At 36.3% G+C, this 17796-nt stretch overlaps 1 protein-coding gene and 1 long non-coding RNA gene across 8 annotated transcripts in view; one reads left to right on the top strand and one right to left on the bottom strand.

Annotated features, from left to right (window-relative positions):
• The window catches only part of LOC116297677 (uncharacterized), a 13505-nt gene extending 12773 nt beyond the window's left edge, over positions 1-732 (top strand). Inside the window, exon 3 of the long non-coding RNA XR_004197256.2 lies at positions 260-732. This is a non-coding gene — a long non-coding RNA (uncharacterized LOC116297677). The remainder of the gene's footprint in view (positions 1-259) is intronic.
• The window catches only part of LOC116297621 (5'-3' DNA helicase ZGRF1), a 21626-nt gene extending 4517 nt beyond the window's left edge, over positions 1-17109 (bottom strand). Inside the window, exons 1-33 of one of the 7 annotated variants that reach the window (XM_031705892.2) lie at positions 16596-17109; positions 16396-16440; positions 16254-16289; positions 15738-15800; positions 15464-15616; positions 14969-15043; positions 14736-14847; positions 13868-14418; positions 13624-13695; positions 10051-10186; positions 9762-9854; positions 9608-9643; positions 9439-9482; positions 8365-8412; positions 8077-8193; positions 7829-7912; positions 7367-7475; positions 6962-7076; positions 6851-6882; positions 6570-6684; positions 6188-6296; positions 6061-6105; positions 5904-5976; positions 5609-5696; positions 5439-5513; positions 4907-5068; positions 4498-4546; positions 3846-3923; positions 886-947; positions 766-805; positions 587-682; positions 480-509; positions 322-359 (exon numbers count right to left, since the gene is read on the bottom strand). In XM_031705892.2, coding sequence (XP_031561752.2) covers positions 322-359; positions 480-509; positions 587-682; positions 766-805; positions 886-947; positions 3846-3923; positions 4498-4546; positions 4907-5068; positions 5439-5513; positions 5609-5696; positions 5904-5976; positions 6061-6105; positions 6188-6296; positions 6570-6684; positions 6851-6882; positions 6962-7076; positions 7367-7475; positions 7829-7912; positions 8077-8193; positions 8365-8412; positions 9439-9482; positions 9608-9643; positions 9762-9854; positions 10051-10186; positions 13624-13695; positions 13868-14418; positions 14736-14847; positions 14969-15043; positions 15464-15616; positions 15738-15800; positions 16254-16289; positions 16396-16440; positions 16596-16616 — 3002 coding nt within the window. In that variant the 5' untranslated portion in view covers positions 16617-17109. Of the gene's footprint in view, positions 1-321; positions 360-479; positions 510-586; positions 683-765; positions 806-885; positions 948-3845; positions 3924-4497; positions 4547-4906; positions 5069-5438; positions 5514-5608; positions 5697-5903; positions 5977-6060; positions 6106-6187; positions 6297-6569; positions 6685-6850; positions 6883-6961; positions 7077-7366; positions 7476-7828; positions 7913-8076; positions 8194-8364; positions 8413-9438; positions 9483-9607; positions 9644-9761; positions 9855-10050; positions 10187-13623; positions 13726-13867; positions 14419-14689; positions 14848-14968; positions 15044-15463; positions 15617-15737; positions 15801-16253; positions 16290-16395; positions 16441-16595 lie in introns of those variants that run through there. The other 6 variants (XM_031705884.2, XM_031705900.2, XM_031705906.2 and 3 more) reach the window with 6 other exon arrangements.
• Positions 17110-17796: the final 687 nt, after the last annotated feature.

Raw genomic sequence — 17796 nt, forward strand, 5'->3', positions numbered from 1 at the left:
TTTTTTATAATATAATATTCATATATTTTGTCAACTAGTATATCTTTAGTGAAGAAATTTAATAAACGAACAACAAGTAAACAACGTTGACAGAAGTTTAACGTAAACTTCGTTGCTTCATCACAATGAACATGCATGAAAATTAGACCAATGTCAAACATCGATCTTCACATGAGCCGAACCTAACGACATCAAAGAATACCGCCTCTTTATTTATTTTATTTACTAATTACTATTTATTATCCATTGTTTCAATTAGGTTGGGCTCATGTGAAGTTAGACGTTTGACCTGAGCCTAACAAACATTGATTTCAACTATACCTGTTGGCCACAGCACTAATAGTAGGATGACAACGGTACTGGAAAACATCCAAACAAACATTAATATACACTTAGAATTGCGTATGTAGTAAGTCTTAACCACCCTGCCAGAGATGAGTATTCTCTACTGAACTACGTTATGGACTACGTTATGGTACCTGGGTTCTAAGAAGTGTGGTTCTGTAACCCTAGATCAAAAACAAGTAAAATCTTATCAATCACTTGTGAAGACTGACACAAAAGAAATAGACATAAAGGTGAGTACCATCTTGGTTAGACGATCAAATAGTGTTTGTTCAAGGCCTGCATGGTTCTCGAGATGTGATCCTTGTGTTGATCCTGGTATAGTTGGACTTAGTTGCTGTAATTGGTAAAACATCAATGACTGGAAATAAATTACGTTATACGTTACGTTGACAAATAAGATGGATATGGTTATTTTACCTTGGGGTCTCCAACAAGAATTAGTTTTTGACATCCAAACCTGATAACACAGAATTGTAAACAAGATACTTTTATAACAATATGATCAGATGCTTGTACCAGCTATTGTTAATGACTAACCTTGCTAAAGGAAGAAGTGCAGTCGGCTCGGTCATTTGACTACATTCATCAAGCAAAACAACCTGTATAATGAACATTAACAAAATTAGAATAGGTCACTTGCAGTATAACGTCATTTACTACCACTACCAGACTCCTTTGCACACTTTCTTTTGACTTCAACGATGTTTGTCATCGAGTTACACACAGATGTCAAAGTGGGTGTGGCCTTTAAAATATAGGTGTGTCCGAGCGCGTAACTCGAAAAGTGTGTAATTCGAAGTACGTAACTTGAAAATTGTAACTTGAGTTTTACCTTCCCTCCTTACAACGATATCTAGAAGAAGGAAACAGTAATGATGAAAAGGTAAATTATACACCGTGAAAAGATGAAAAAACTTACTGACGTTTCGGACGCTAGTCCTTCGTCGGAGTAAAAGAGAAAGAAGTGGTAGAAAGGAGTGTATATATGATAGAATAAGACAAAAGAAACCAATGAGAGCAAGGTAGGCAAGGAAACAAACACAAACACAAACAAACAATCAAAAGACAAAAGAAAAGGTTAGTTGAAAATAAAGCGTTCATTAATCCCGTTGGGACTAAGAGTGCCCAATAGGTGAATAAGCCGCATTTCTTTGGTCTTGCGACAATCATTGTTGCCGTTAAGCAAAGAAAGACCGAAAACAATGAAGTCAGAAAGAGAATGGTTAGCAATCTTAACCGTAAACTCAGTTATTCTAATCTTTCTAAGGACGAGTGGTTGGCTTTACGTCAATTACGCAATCGTTCTGACATTGTTCAATCTTAACCGTAAACTCAGTTATTCTAATCTTTCTAAGGACGAGTGGTTGGCTTTACGTCAAGTACGCAATTGTTCTGACATTGTTATTAAGCCCGCTGACAAAGGCGTTGCAGTAGTTGTCTGGCGTTCTGACCTGTATAAACAGGAGGCTTTACGTCAACTCTCTGATACTAATTTTTATTGTGAAGTGGATAAGGATCTTACCCCTGACAATCAAAAATTAGTTAAAGACACTGTTAACTCTTTCATTTCTGATGGCTCTTTACCCTCCACTGCTAAAAACCTTTTTGTTATTACTCCTCGTACTTCTCACGTCTATTTTCTTCCTAAGATTCACAAAGCTAACAACCCTGGTCGTCCTATTGTTTCTGCTTGTAGTTGTCCTACCGAACTCATCTCTAGCTATCTAGATTCTTTCATGTTGCCTATTGTTCAGTCTTTACTTACTTATATTTAGGATACTAATCACGCTCTTAGTATTTTTAATGATTTTCGCTTTCCTGATAACTCTTCTAAGCTTTTGTTTACTATGGATGTCAAATCTTTGTATACTGTTATTCCTAATGATGAGGGCCTTCGTGCTCTTCAGCATTTTTTCGATCTTCGTCCTGTCCTCGAGCCCAGCACTCCCACTTTGTTACGCTTAGCTGAACTTGTTCTTACTCTTAATTGTTTTCTTTCGGCGATCGGTATTATCGGCAGGTAAACGGTGTTGCTATGGGTGGGCCCTAGTTATGCCAATTTGTTTGTTGGTTATATCGAAAACCTTGTTTTTCAACAATATACTGGACCTAAACCTGAGTTTTTTGGACGGTATATTGATGATTGTATTGGTGCTACTTCTTGTTCGCGTAATGACTTAGATTCTTTCATCTCTTTTGTTAACTCTTTTCAGCCTGCCTTAGACTTTACGTGGGAGGTTAGTGAAACATCAGTCACTTTCCTTGACATCTTGCTTAGTGTTAATGACGACCGTCTTAGCACTAGTGTCCATTACAAACCTACTGACTCTCATTCTTATTTACTCTACTCGTCTTCTCATCCTAAGCACACTCTTAACGCTATTCCGTTCTCGCAATTTCTTCGTCTTCGTCGTTTGTGTAGTGATGATCTTGATTTTTCTGTTAAATGTTCTGAGATGCGTTCCTTCTTCCTTAAGCGTAATTACCCTGCTCATGTTATTGATCGCGCCATTCGTAAAGTTTCTACTATTGATCGTACCACCGCTCTCACTCCTCACACTCGTCCCTCTAATGACCGCATTCCTTTCACTCTTACGTATCATCCTATTAACATTTCCATTAAACCCATTGTTAACCGCAACTTTTCTCTGCTTGACTCTGATACTCGCACTTCTGCTATTTTCAACAACCGCCCTCTCTTTTCCTATAAACGTGATCGTAATCTCCGTTCTTTCTTGGTCAAGGGAGTTCTTCCCTCTAACAAAGAACCTGGTACTTTTCGCTGTTCTCGTAAACGTTGTTATACTTGTCCTCACATAGTCTCTCACACTTCTGTTGTCGGTCCCAAATCAACTGTTAAAATCACTGACCATTTTGTTTGTACCACTTCTAATGTTGTATATTGTATTAAATGTACCCGCTGTAATCTTTTGTATGTGGGCGAGACTGGCCGCCGTCTTGGTGATCGCATTTGCAATCATCTTTATGATATTCGCAATAACGATCCCACCAAACCAGTTTCCCGCCATTTTAATCTAGCTAACCATTCTCTTTCTGACTTCATTGTTTTCGGTCTTTCTTTGCTTAACGGCAACAATGATTGTCGCAAGACCAAAGAAATGCGGCTTATTCACCTATTGGGCACTCTTAGTCCCAACGGGATTAATGAACGCTTTATTTTCAACTAACCTTTTCTTTTGTCTTTTGATTGTTTGTTTGTGTTTGTGTTTGTTTCCTTGCCTACCTTGCTCTCATTGGTTTCTTTTGTCTTATTCTATCATATATACACTCCTTTCTACCACTTCTTTCTCTTTTACTCCGACGAAGGACTAGCGTCCGAAACGTCAGTAAGTTTTTTCATCTTTTCACGGTGTATAATTTACCTTTTCATCATTACTGTTTCATTAGAAACACCGACGCAGCTCACACTAGTTTTTAGCTAGTTATATCTTTTTAGAAGAAGGAAAATAAGCTTCTGTAAACGACTGGATACTCACAGAAAACTTCATCCTTTCCAGGCATGGAAACACACAAGCTGCACACGTGACTCCGACCACTTGCACTCCGTCAAGTTTCTGATAGTAGATAAACACCAAATTGGAAAATGTTGTCGGGTGAAAACCTTTTTATAGTTTGGTTTGCTCACAGCTATTTCTATCATAAAAATGAATAGAGCCTATACTATACATCCGTAAACAAAGTTAGTTCAATGAATTGTACAAACTAGTGCAAAGTGTGGTAGGTCTACGGTCTACTGAGGTCTACGGAACTTACTAATTTTTGCAAAGTTCTTCACGGATATATGGTATGCACACTACTGCATAATAGTAGTTATAATGATAGTATTGATATCTTAGTAATATATTAACATCTCCTTTTCTTATCATCATGGTAAAGAGCAGAGATTTTTATATCTATAAACAAATAGTTCAGTTGTTATTATTAATATTTTTTTATTTTATTTATGCATAATGCAGTTTTGCGGCAGCTCGGTCATCAATTCAAGTTACCGAAAACAAAACATTTTGTCGGCTCTAGTATAGATGATTTAAACTTTTCAACCCCAAGTTTTTTCAGTTTGGTGTGTATCACGTGATTAGGAAAATTTGTATAAGTGACTGAGAATAATCATCATTCTTACTCATTCACCTTTTTGTTTTCACCACGTCTTTGTTTCTCTATGCTCTTGCGAATATCCCTACAATAGGATATGCTAAGTTATTATAACTATATTATTACCGCTTGATCCAGAATATACACCTAATATTGCAAGAAAGACGTCATTTAAAAATGAAAAATATACAGAAATCAATTACTTTTTTTAAAATAATCTTGAATTTAAATCAAAGTAACATAAGATAAGGAAATATCAAAACTGTCATTCTGCCCTTTGATTAAAAAATAATAATTCCTATTCGTTATTTAGATTAAAATAATGTTAAAGTTGCAAATAAGTTTAACATTTGTAAGTCAGCAAACTAAAAGTAATATCAGAACGAGACATTTTATTTGATGTTTTAGGAGAAAGTTTAGTGACTTGCCGATAAAATTTACTCACTGCTTCTCAGATGGCTGTAGATCCTCTTTAAGCATAGCCTGCAATTCTTTTAGTTCCTGGTCCTGGCTTCCACTTCCTTGCATACTATAAGGTAGCAGCTGCTTAGCTATTTTACGAATGCTACCAACACGAACAAACTCTTCAAACCCCAACTCCAGTAAACTGTGGGGTAAGCAAAGCACATGGATAACTTTAGATGCTTCTAACTAGCCTCCTACGTAGACGTTCTTAGGGTCTGTGACTCTGTTTCTCTCTCCAAGAGGAGGGGGAGGGAAACGTGGTGTGACATACCTAAAGAACGTCTCCACGAGTAGGGGAGGGAAACGTGGTGTGACAGACCTGAAGAACGTCTCCACGAGGAAGGGAGGGAAACGTTGTGTGACAGACCTGAAGAACGTCCCCACGAGGATGGGAGGGAAACGTTGTGTGACAGACCTGAAGAAGGTCTGCGTAGGAGCCAGGCTAACTCAGTTCTAACGCGATGATTGGCAAAACTAAAAAAGCTCGAGTAGAAACTATTGATTCAACTTACACAAGAAGAATACGGTCAACTGCTACATTAGTTGTTGAAGACACAAGTATTTTGGGCTTAGAAACATTGCTTGCTCTGCAATAGAATTGATATATTTTCTTCATTACTCGTGAGTACCTAGTACCAGATGAGAAAACGCCCTACTCGGCTAATAACATGAAAAATCTCACCCGTCATTCTGCGTTATCTTCGTAAACAATCTCACAAGATAAAGAATGGTTACAGCAAGAAGATAACTCTTCCCAGCACCAAACACTCCTGTATAGAGACAAGAAAAAGAAAAATAGTATTATAACATAACATTGAATTATTATTATTACTGAATATAGTATTGTGAATATAGTACCACTTGACGATGGCCAAAGTGGCCTAAACGTTTGGAATACCTGATTTTTTTTTTTCACCAGCAAATAGTTCACGGATGTCATCACTCCGATTTTAAGCTATGCATCTACATAAGCATACCTTGTATTAGAGAGATGTTTGATGGGGCATCAGTAAACATATTGGCACAGTTAATCAAGGCAAGCCCTTGGTCCTGAAAAACACCATTCAATCAATGTATGACAATAAAATGCAGGAAAACAAAGAAGCAAAATTATTAAGAGGGAATCTGACTGACCGTATTTAAACTATATTCGTCAATAATTTCCTTGGCAACCTTAACCTAAATAAGAAGATAAAACACGGTTAACTAATGTACTGAGCATCAGCTTTAAATCCCGAGTAATGGGTACGATGTCTCATACCGCGACATCTGTAGGGATGTCATTCAACAGTCTTTGTAAACTTGGTGTTGGAGGTACAAATGAAATGGAACCAGAGTCTGGTCGTCTTGTTGATGTAACATCACTTTGCCTGTACGTATGAATATCAATAAATAATTATCATTAAATTTAAGACATCTCTTCCATTAGTGTGACAAGTTTGGTTAAAGAAGCAAGACAGTTTACCTAAAGTTGGTAAATGCGCTGCAATCATTGATTGCTGATGAAGCGGAGAGGTGGTGAAAGAAAACACGTGCCTGCCTTCCTGCCCACATGCCTCGACTTTTTATTAGTTTTTCTCTTCAACCAAGGTTAATCCTAACCCTTGTAAATAACCAAAAACAGTATTAATCATACCACTAACCTGCGTAATAAACTGTCCAGTAAAGGCATACAACGATTATTGACATACGCATCAATATTTTCGATACACAGTAACTCATTGCTTGCATTACAGCCATGCAAAGCATACACTGTATCTGAAAGAAATGAAATGATGTTGGGTAAGTCAGTTATATCTGTGTGGAGATATTGAGCCTGCCTTGCTATTCTTCACATTCCTAGTTATAAGTAATGAAGTATATAGTAACAAGATAGTATAATATATGTATTCTATTGATCAAATGATAACGTAACAGACCATACCTCCAGAATGCCAGTTCGAAGGAGAGTAACCACTGTTAAACGAATAATGGAAGGATGTCATATTAAGAAATAATCACGTTTTTCTCTTCACTAATGGAAGTCTTTACTTACCCAATAGGGGAAATTTCTAATTCACCACTTGAGAATGGACCAAAGTATGTACTTTTAGCAACGAACGTACTTCTTTTTTCAAACAACAAACTTTTTGATACAATCCACACATCATCTGAGTAATACAAAATAAATCAGTAATATGATAAATAATGACATGCTATCCAACTCTCAAAAAACGTTTATACAGCCAAGTCAATTATTTCAGTAACTTTAATAGTCCAGGTGAATGATGTAAATATCAGAGGAGTTCCTTATCAAAACATAGGTGTTGCTCCTGATGATGAGAGCAGCAACAGCAAATATAGATCACCTTAGATTTTGAGATTAAATCTAGGTACACAAAGCATAATACTTATGATGATAAGACAATATATTTTGCTTCTTTTAAAGATTACTTTTCACCTTTGCTGTAGGAAACATGAGGTCTTCGCTTATTGCTCAACTCAAGGTATATTGATTTCTTGTAGTCTGTGTTATCGTCACTTTTTTCAAGACGTTTCCTTGAGTATCTCTATAGATACAGTTATAAGCAAGATTATTTTCATAAATATTCATCAAACACAGGCTCCCAGAGGATGGACCCCTGTATTTCCCAAAAAGCTTTACAGAGCCAACAACAGCGAGGTAATGAGATTCATCTGTGTGAATACCAAGCATATCAAGTTAATTGATTAAACTCTTTGCAATGAATTACCACTGATGAGTAATAATCCACAATTAATACAAATATTACTAACTTGCCTTTTTGAAATAAATTAATTGACACAATTAATTCTTATCTTATGATCCATGCTCACGCTGACCGCTGTTTGACTCAAGATGGGGTAACAATAAGATTACTGGCCTTAAAAACAACCTACTTACATATCCTCCTTGTTTTCCAGATTTACCAGCATAAGTATTTTTATGTTTGATGATCAAACGACACTGACAGTGCAAAGTCAAACCCTGCAAAATAATATCAATACCCTGTCACCCATTGTTTGTAAATTAGTTGGAATCATATCAGTTAACAGTAGTATCATGATCTGACTGGTAAATAATATCAATACCCTGTCACCCATTGTTTGTAATTAGTTGGAATCATATCATTTACCTAGTATATCACTAACCTGACTGGTAAAGAACTCAACAACCGCATCAGCTGAACACAAACTAGGTTTGTTAGTTTGTAAAGTTGGTTTGTTACTCTGTTTGGAATTCTTGAATTCATTAACCCATTTAAAGAACTGATTAAAAAACATTTTGTTACTTTATAAACTCAACATTAATATGAGTGGAGCAGCATCTTAGGCTCTTTCTGCTCAAATATATACAGTAATTGTGTTTACTAAATTTATTCTTGGAGACTTAAATTTGATGCACTTATAATTATGTAACTTTAAATACCAACAAAATACCTTGCATTGTGACTTGTTTGTTCCAGGACAGCAGTAAAATAGCCTCCCCTAAAGAAAAGAAACATGGTTTAAGAGTTGTAGTACAGAGTTAGGGGTGTGGTAGTGTGGATGTAGTACAGAGGTAAAGGTATGGTAGTATGGTTGTAGGACAGAGCTAGGGGTGTGGTAGTATGGTAGTAGTACAGAGGTAAGGGTGTGGTAGTATAGTAGTAGTACAGAGGTAAGGGTGTGGTAGTGTGGATGTAGTACAGAGGTAAGGGTGTGGTAGTATGGGTGTAGTACAGAGGTAGGGGTGTGGTGGTATGGTTGTAGTACAGAGTTAGGGGTGTGGTAGTATGGTTGTAGTACAGAGGTAAGGTTGTGGTAGTGTGGATGTAGTACAGAGGTAAAGGTATGATAGTATGGTTGTAGGACAGAGCTAGGGGTGTGGTAGTATGGTAGTAGTACAGAGGTAAGGGTGTGGTAGTGTGGATGTAGTACAGAGTTAAGGGTGTGATAGTATGGGTGTAGTACAGAGGTAAGGGTGTGGTAGTATGGATGTAGTACAGAGGTAAGGGTGTGGTAGTATGGTAGTAGTACAGAGGTAAGGGTGTGGTAGTATGGATGTAGTACAGAGGTAAGAGTGTGGTAGTATGCTTGTAGTACAGAGGTAAGGGTGTGGTAGTATGGTTTTAGCACAGAGGTAAGGGTGTGGTAGTGTGGATGTAGCACAGAGGTAAGGGTGTGGTAGTATGGATGTAGTACAGAGGTAAGGGTGTGGTAGTATGGATGTAGTACAGAGGTAAGGGTGTGGTAGTATGGATGTAGTACAGAGGTAAGGGTGTGGTAGTGTGGATGTAGTACAGAGGTAAAGGTATGGTAGTATGGTAGTAGTACAGAGGTAAGGGTGTGGTAGTGTGGATGTAGTACAGAGTTAAGGGTGTGATAGTATGGGTGTAGTACAGAGGTAAGGGTGTGGTAGTATGGATGTAGTACAGAGGTAAGGGTGTGGTAGTATGGATGTAGTACAGAGGTAAGGGTGTGGTAGTATGGATGTAGTACAGAGGTAAGGGTGTGGTAAATTATAGATTTTACCTTGTTTGGTCCTTCCTTTTTAACAGACCTAAGACAGCAAATGCCTAGAAAAGAGTTTTTTATACAAACTTTCAAGAAACAAATAGAAAACCTGCTTCTAGAAATGAAAACTTTGTATAAATCAATTTGCAGCATACATGTAGAAATTAAGGTGAAGGAATTTTCTTACCATGAGGACAGCTGGGTCTTTCATCACTAACAAAACCTCAAAAAGAGAAGGAAAAAAAAGCATTTAGTTTCTGCAATATCTTCTTCCTCCTAAATAAATGTTAAATGTTTGATTAAATATAACTTAATTGACTGTGCGATATTGGGTAATATACCTTGATTGACTGTGTTATATTGGGTAATATCTACTTTTCTCAAGGCAGAGTGGTAATTCTGCGCCAGTTCAAACAACATAATGTTCAAGTGTTCTGAAAATACAAAAAATATGTATTCACTTTAAAATTGTGAACGTGAAAAATTATAATTGTGAACGTGCAGATATTTTTAAGAACCATTGCTATTTTCAATATACAAATTTATCATCGATACCAAGGAAACCTAGCTTGGGCTACCTGTGAACCAATGTGGTTTTATACAAAAATAAGTTGTTGTGTTGCATTTTACCTCGTACAGCAGCCTTGAGTGTTTGCTGATAATAGTGACAGTTTTCAAATGTGACTGGTATAATAACTTCACGACATGGCTTCACATTATCTTCGCAATCTTTTGATGTAGGGAAACCCAAATCATGCTCATTTTCCTTGAAAAGAGATTATCTTGTAAATCCTATTATCAAACTCATGAATAATTCATGAGGAAAACACAATAGAAATCACGACTGTGAAGGGTGTTGTAAATCTGATACAAAACTGTGTTCATTTGCTTAAACTTTAAGATGGATTTTCTTGCCCAAATTCACTTTAATTTTGAAAATTTTAGTGAAACACAAAGGAACTAACCTAGACGTTTGATAAGTCATATACAGTATTCGCATCCGTGTTGTATCAGATATATAATCACTCGGCTACGCCTCGTGGTAGTATATCTGATACAACACGGCTACTCATACTGTATGTATTACAAGTAATAGTGATTACGGATTAGTATGTAATAGGGATTAGTATGTAAGCGCCTTCACGGTCGCATGCTTTTTTCAATAGCTCTACAAGATTTTTGAGTTTTTAGTATAGATTTAGGATTTTTTTCACATTTTTCCAATTTGTAGATATTTTAAGAACTTTTATTAGTCTTAGGACATTTTTTTCGACATTTTATATCTACATTTTATTATCTGCAATAATTTCTGAGGATAGTCGTGAGGGATTTGCAACAATTCTGGGACCCAACAATCCTCCTTCAAGCACCAGAAAGACCAATGAAAATGGAAGATTATTGTTAGAATTCTGTCAAGAATACAAATTACGTATTGCAAACTCCAACTTTTTGACAAAGCGAATTCACCGAGACACGCACACTCTTCCTAATGGTATCAATCGAAGACTTGATTACATACTGGCAGGAACCCAACTTCTTAAGCTAATGAAACATTGTAGAGTCTACAATAAACCAACAAACAGCTGGAAGCAAACAATTGGTACTGATCACAAGATTCTGATATCTGATATAAGCATACCATGTAACAGAAACTCCTTAAAACAACAACTCAAAAAGAAGGCAACAAAAAAGGTCCAAAAGAGAAAGTGGGATGTTACTCATCTTAGAGATGATGCTGAATGTAAAAAACAATACTGCAAAAGAATTGACAGTATTTTAAGCGATTGCAATTTTGATTGCACAGCACCTGAAGAAATCAACAAAAACATTGTCTATGCCATTCATGAAGCGTTAGACAGTGAAATCTCGGTAGCGCAAAAGGAGAAGGAGTTAAAAAAACCATGGGAATCAAGTGAACTATTAGATCTAATCAAGAATTCTGACAACTCTAAAGAGCAACGTGATAAGATTAAGAAGTTAAAATTAAAGCTCAAAAATGAATATTATGAGAAAAAGGCAAATGAACTGAATGATGCTAGTAACGCAAGAAAAGTTGAACGTGAGTTTGCTCTCTCAAAGAATTACAGTATGATCCCAAAGTTACAGAATAGGGTTGAAATTAAACCCTCTGACCTTAAAAGTTATTTTGAAGATCACTTCAAGAAGAGAGCTGACATTGAAATGCCTGCAGAGCTTGCAAATTCTGAGAAATATCCAGATTTATTTAATGACCGGAAAATAGAAATTAATTCCAATCCACCTGAAAAAGAAGAAATTATATCTGCTCTTAAGAGTTTTAATAATGGGAAGAGCTTTGGCACCGACAATATACCACCTGAAGGGTTGAAGTATGGAATCCACTCAAATCATCTAATTACAGCTCTCTGGATGTTATTAAATAGTATCTGGTTAACAATGACGATTCCTGCTGATTGGCTAAAGCTTTCCATCACCTGTCTCCATAAGAAAGGAGGTAAACATCAAGCAAGTAATTACCGTGCATTGTCAGTGGGCTCTAACATCTCTAAGATTTTGTCAAAGATAATTATCACACGACTGAAAGAATGCTATGAGGAAAATATTTCAAAGGCTCAGTTTGGCTTCAGAAGGGATAGATCAACGACTGATGGAGTTTTTCTACTACGACAGATAATAAAGAACACTGAAGGTGGTATAATTGCACTGTATATTGATCTAACAGCTGCATTTGACAAGGTACCCAGACATATTATGTATGAAGTTCTGAAAGTTAGAACTGGATGTGAGAAGTTAATTGATATTCTATGGTTATTATATGATGGAACAATCGGGAAAATATGTGGAGATAAAACTGATTTTCCTATTGAAGCAGGGACCAGACAAGGTGGTGTGGAAAGTCCTCCAGTATTCAATTGGTTCTTTGACTGGGTACTCAAGGTCGCTGCCCGTGAAATTGACCAACGCTTTCCAAATGGATGGGGAATACCATTTACATATACAATCTTATAATCTTAAATCTTATGGTCATCGCTCCTTCTCTGTGGCTGCTCCTGAACTCTGGAACTCACTTCCAATATCTCTCCGAAATGCATCAAGTCTTGCCTCATTCAAAACTGAACTTAAAACTTATCTCTTCAAATTAGCATATTCTTTGTAAATTATTTTATTTTGTCGTTGTCTTTGTCGTTTGTTTACTAGCGCTTAGAACAGATTTGTATTTGCGCTTTATAAATAAATATTATATATTATTATATTACAATCGCTAATGCATGTCATCAACGGAGTACTGGACGAATGAATGGTGTGGAGATAATCAAATGGCTTTTATATGCTGATGATGTTGTTGTGCTGTCAAAGGATCTTACTGATCTACAGGAGATACTGGAAATTATCCATGGAACATGCTTAAGACATGGGCTTGAGTTAAGTTTTAAGAAAACCAAAACACAGGTATTTCATGATGCGCAGCTTATGGAAAAGAAGAGCTTATTAAATATATCAGGACATGATATTGAAAATGTAAAAGAGTTCAAGTATCTTGGTCATATGTTTTATAGTGATCAGAAGGAAAGTTTTCTCGATAACAGAATACTAAGTGCAACAGGAAAATTCCACGAGCTCAAGAACGTCCTTACAGATCATAAAGTATCTATGAATACACGCAGAAAACTCTTGGAATCCTGTATCAGATCCAGACTTACTTACTGTACTGAGGCTGAACTACCAAATGAAGATGAACTGAAAAAGCTTGAATCCTATTGGTTTGGTCTACTAAGAAGAATGGTACGGAATGGCTGGGAAAGGAAAATGAATAGTGACGGAGAAGAAACGTTTGCCTTTAAATATAGGAACTTAGACCTGGAGAGAATAGTGGGAACCCTGGCACTTCGTGATTTTATATACGTACGCTACTTGAAGTACATTGCACATGTTTGTAGAAGACCAAATTCAAATTTAACGAAACAGTTGCTGTTTGCAATTCCATCTGCTAAATATGTTAGAGATCCATGGATCAAAATTAGTCAACTACTTAATGTTGATAAACACCAAGCTAAGAAATCTACACAAGACAGAAAAGTTCTAAAAGGATTACTACATCAGAACTTTGGCTCTGTGTAGACTATATAGTCCCTGCTGATCAACTTATAGTTGGAAATAGCGGAATGACACTGATACTGATACTGATACGTAATTGCTGTCATTGTGTACATGAGGATTATGCACCTTACATGAAGACTTGCTGTTATTTTTGCTGTCATTTTTGGCCAGGCCTGTATGTCTACTGCTTTGTCTTTGCTTGATGGTTGGACACAAGAGAGTAGGCTTCTTTAATTCACAGAAAATATTTGCATTCATGCTTTTGAAATAAAAAGCTTTACAAAATCATGACTTTATCAATAAGGTCAAACCAATGCATTTTAATCTTTCTCATGATTACTTTAATACAACTGTAACATTGCCGACATACCTTTTGATGTTCCTTTCTGGAACCAACTGCTAATTCCCTAGTAGTGATGTCATGAACACCAATGTTGTTGATATTGCTGGAATGAGGTTCTATTTGATGGTCTTTAGTGTCATCATCAGGGACATGAAATAAATCATCTCCAGTATCACATGTTACATCAGTATAGGAATTCTCGCTTATTACAAGGGGGTTAGAGTGAGGCTTGCTTAAGACAGGTAAAGTATGAAAACGGACTGGTGAAGCTGCAGAATTATATGTGATGGATGTCAGAGCTTTGTTGTCATCATGAGATAAATCTACCAATGAGCTTTGGAAAAACCCTTTTGCATCATCACTGACATTTACTTCTGCTGATGATGATAGAGGACATACTTGAAGAATATCATCTCTTTTGTCTTCAGACCTAGAAACACTGTTTGCAGAGAACAAAGCCAAAATTTGTGATGTATCTCTTTTACCATAGCAGCTTTGATTAATGATTGGAGTGCGTTTGGTAGATACATTGTTCTGATCATCTCTTCTTGTCACTTTCTCATCAAATTTCCTTTTTCCTGCAAACAAATCCAATGCTATTTTATAATACATACATACATACACACACACACACACACACACATACATATCATTATTTGATAAAGCAGGTTTAAGAATAGTCAGCCATAGGCTGATGTGGACCTTCTATCTATCAATTTTTTACAGAAAAGTTAATAAAAAGTTAATAATAAATACATCTTATATCTTTAATTATCATCAACTCACTCGGCCAAGTATGGCTGAGATATGCACTGGATAAGGATTTATCCATTGGATAGCACTACCTACCCTTTGTACAACTTGGCCCTGACATATAGGTATAACTGCTACATACCTACTAAGTCCTGATTTTTCTTAGAATACAGTGTAAAAAACTGGTTTTTTGATGGCATTTTCTCATCTTTTGTTTTAGAGCTCCTTGCAAAATGTTTAGCACATAAGTTTAACTGCAAGAAATGAAACATTACAAGATAAATAGACATCTTATAATAAATACAGTTCCAGGCAGAATATGATGCAAATTTCCTTTGTTATTTGGCTGTTAAGCTGTTATTAAACTTTACCTACCCTTTCATCAGCTTCATCATCAGCTTTATTCAATATTTTTTTCTCTTTTATGACAAACTTTGGGGGACAAAACTCCTGAAAAACATTTATTTTTTCCCTAATAGAATTACTTAACTCATATATAGTTTATGAAGTCATATATTTACAATATGCCAGAACAGGCTCAATTTATATAAACTGCAGCAGTTGCTTTCCCCTCAAGTCAGCCTTTTAACAATAAATCAGAAGTGTAGGGAAGCGAGGATGGCATGCGTTGCTAATGTGTCACCTCTCACCAATGTACGTGAACTGGTCTTAGTGTTGTATGCAATCAATATTTGATTATGGACATTATTATGGAAACAAGCCTCTGTGCTTTATCTGTTATAACCTTGTAAAACAATGCTAGGTAGCCTTGTTCTGAAGCACAATAAAACTTACCATAGCTAGACTCCAGAGTATGATGTCCATAGTTAATTATTACTGATACAAAGTATTTGTAAAAGCCCAAATTACCTTGTTCTTTTTCGTGAATGAGTTGTCATGGCTAGAGTTGACTACACATGGATGGTTAGAAACTTGACAATTTGAATCAGCACCAGCTCTATTAGTCTCCTCTTCAATCGTTATCAAGTACCTCTCTGACTCAATTTCATCACCAATAGTTATCTAATAATCATCATATATTGCAAGTTATCATGCATCTGATGATAATCATAAACTTTAAATTTTAACGTTTTATTTACCCCAAGGTATTAGTTTAAACAGAATGTGAATGTTGTATGTTTACCTGATCAGAACGAACAAAATGCGAGTCCAGCAGAGCTTTCGTACCATCCTCATATAACACTACCTAAAGGAAAAAACATCCAAACACCATATAGACTGTTTTGTAGTCTGTTTGTACATGAATTTCTGGGTGGGGTAGGGTTAAGGGATGGTTTGGGGACAATAATTATTCTCTTTCATATTTAATATTCATATTTATTTCTTAGCAATATGCGTATATACTGGGGTTGCATGGTTTTGGGTTGTTTTTGGGATAATATTAAATCTCCTAGCTATTTTATAAATATATATTATTAGCATAGCTTTTATATTGTATTTTATATCTTTAGGAAGGCACTTTGTAAACCAGTCCATGACTGAAAGATTAACCTTCATTAAATAAAGCTTTTATTATTATTATTATATTGTCATAGCTTGTATGCCTTACTTAGGTCAGGGGGCATTGAAATCTCTGGGTTTTTGTTTGTGTTTTTTTCGTTCCTATTCTTTTCTTTTAACTGCACTGTACTGCACTTACTTTCTTTGTATTTGCGTAGAGGATGAGAGTACCATCCTAAAAACAATATTTTAAAATTAACTTAGTGAGCTATATGTTCAACAGGTTGAGTGGTAACCTCCATGTTTTATGACAACTAAGTGTTATCCTATTCCTGACCAACCTGCCATGTTTTCTGTTTTTTGGTTTTCTGGTGAGTGTACAAAACCTATGTAAAGTAAACAAATATACGCATCAGCTTACTTAATTCATATACATTCTCATACACAGCTTACTTATACTGACACGAAAATGAAAATTTATCCGGACCTAAAAACGCATAAAAATCTCATGAATCCATCATTATATCAACATTTCTAATACCTTGAACTCTTTGCTTGACATAGTGTAAGAAACCTAAGCTAGCAGATACGTATCAAACAACTTTTTTCTTGGCCAATCGTGGTTGGACTGACACAACGAGGTGCGGCCATCTTGCCTTGTCTTCTTGGGGTGGTTTTTTTCGTGTTTACCCGCGCTTCAATCTTGCTAAGTCCCAGTCTCCCATCCCCACTCGGTATAGCTTGCCAAAAGCGGAAATAAAAGGACAACGTGAAAAATGGAAAAATGAAAGATTCCCTTCCCTGAGACATGAAGATAGCTTTTTCCTTCGTATCTTTTAGCTCTGGTTAGTACGCGGCCTTCAGAACTAGAGGTCCAGGTACGACTATCAGGATCTTCACGTCGGTACTTTTGGCGACTTCTTCCTGTTTTATGTGCAGAGACTTATCAATCTTTTCATCATGCTACTCGCTCATCGAGACAACAATCGCGACAGGGTTTACCGTTACCCAGGATAGGGCTCCTGTTGATAACAGTAAATTTATTGTATTTTACTGATAGGATAACCCTGTTTAAATAAAAGTATCTATCTGTTATCCGTCAATCAAATAAATAAATCCTAACCCGTCAATCATATAAATTGGTATATAATAAATCATATATAATTATATTCTCTGATTGGCTGCAGTGTATTGCCCTATTTCCCTGGCGTAGCGGTGAAAAGAGTGGTAAAATACCCGAGTACGAGGGAGGGTTAGCAACGTACCACTCCGTGCGTTATTGAAGTGAAATAATAATTAGTACTCTAACATTTGACAAATTGTTTTTCACTGACTGAGAATTCCACTTATGGTATCTAGTTGAAGATTGCTCGGTCGACTAAGAATCGAGCTAATGCTTCGAGCTCTGTTTCGGTTGGTTAAAATACAAAAGTTCAAGTTCATAGTCTTCACAGCGGATTTACATACTGTGTAATGAGTTATGTAGTTCCGGTCTCAGCTGGTGTCTTTCGCCATAAAAAATGAACTGCTTAACTTTGCTCTTGGATTCACTTTTGGTTTTGGTACACTCTCTTGGTAAAGAGTGCTGTGGTAAATACACCCTTTCATTCACACCACCCACACCCTGAAAAACCGTAAAGTTGTTTATCAAATATCATGACATTTCTTGTTTACCAAGTTTGGTATATTGTAAACCATGGACTGAACTCGTCCGTGTGGACTACACTGGACTCACAAAGTTC

Source organism: Actinia tenebrosa, unplaced genomic scaffold, assembly GCF_029948245.1.
Source record: "Actinia tenebrosa isolate PJP-AT-01 unplaced genomic scaffold, QUT_ActTen_1.0 utg1892__unscaffolded, whole genome shotgun sequence".
NCBI classification, from domain to species: Eukaryota; Metazoa; Cnidaria; class Anthozoa; order Actiniaria; family Actiniidae; genus Actinia; species Actinia tenebrosa.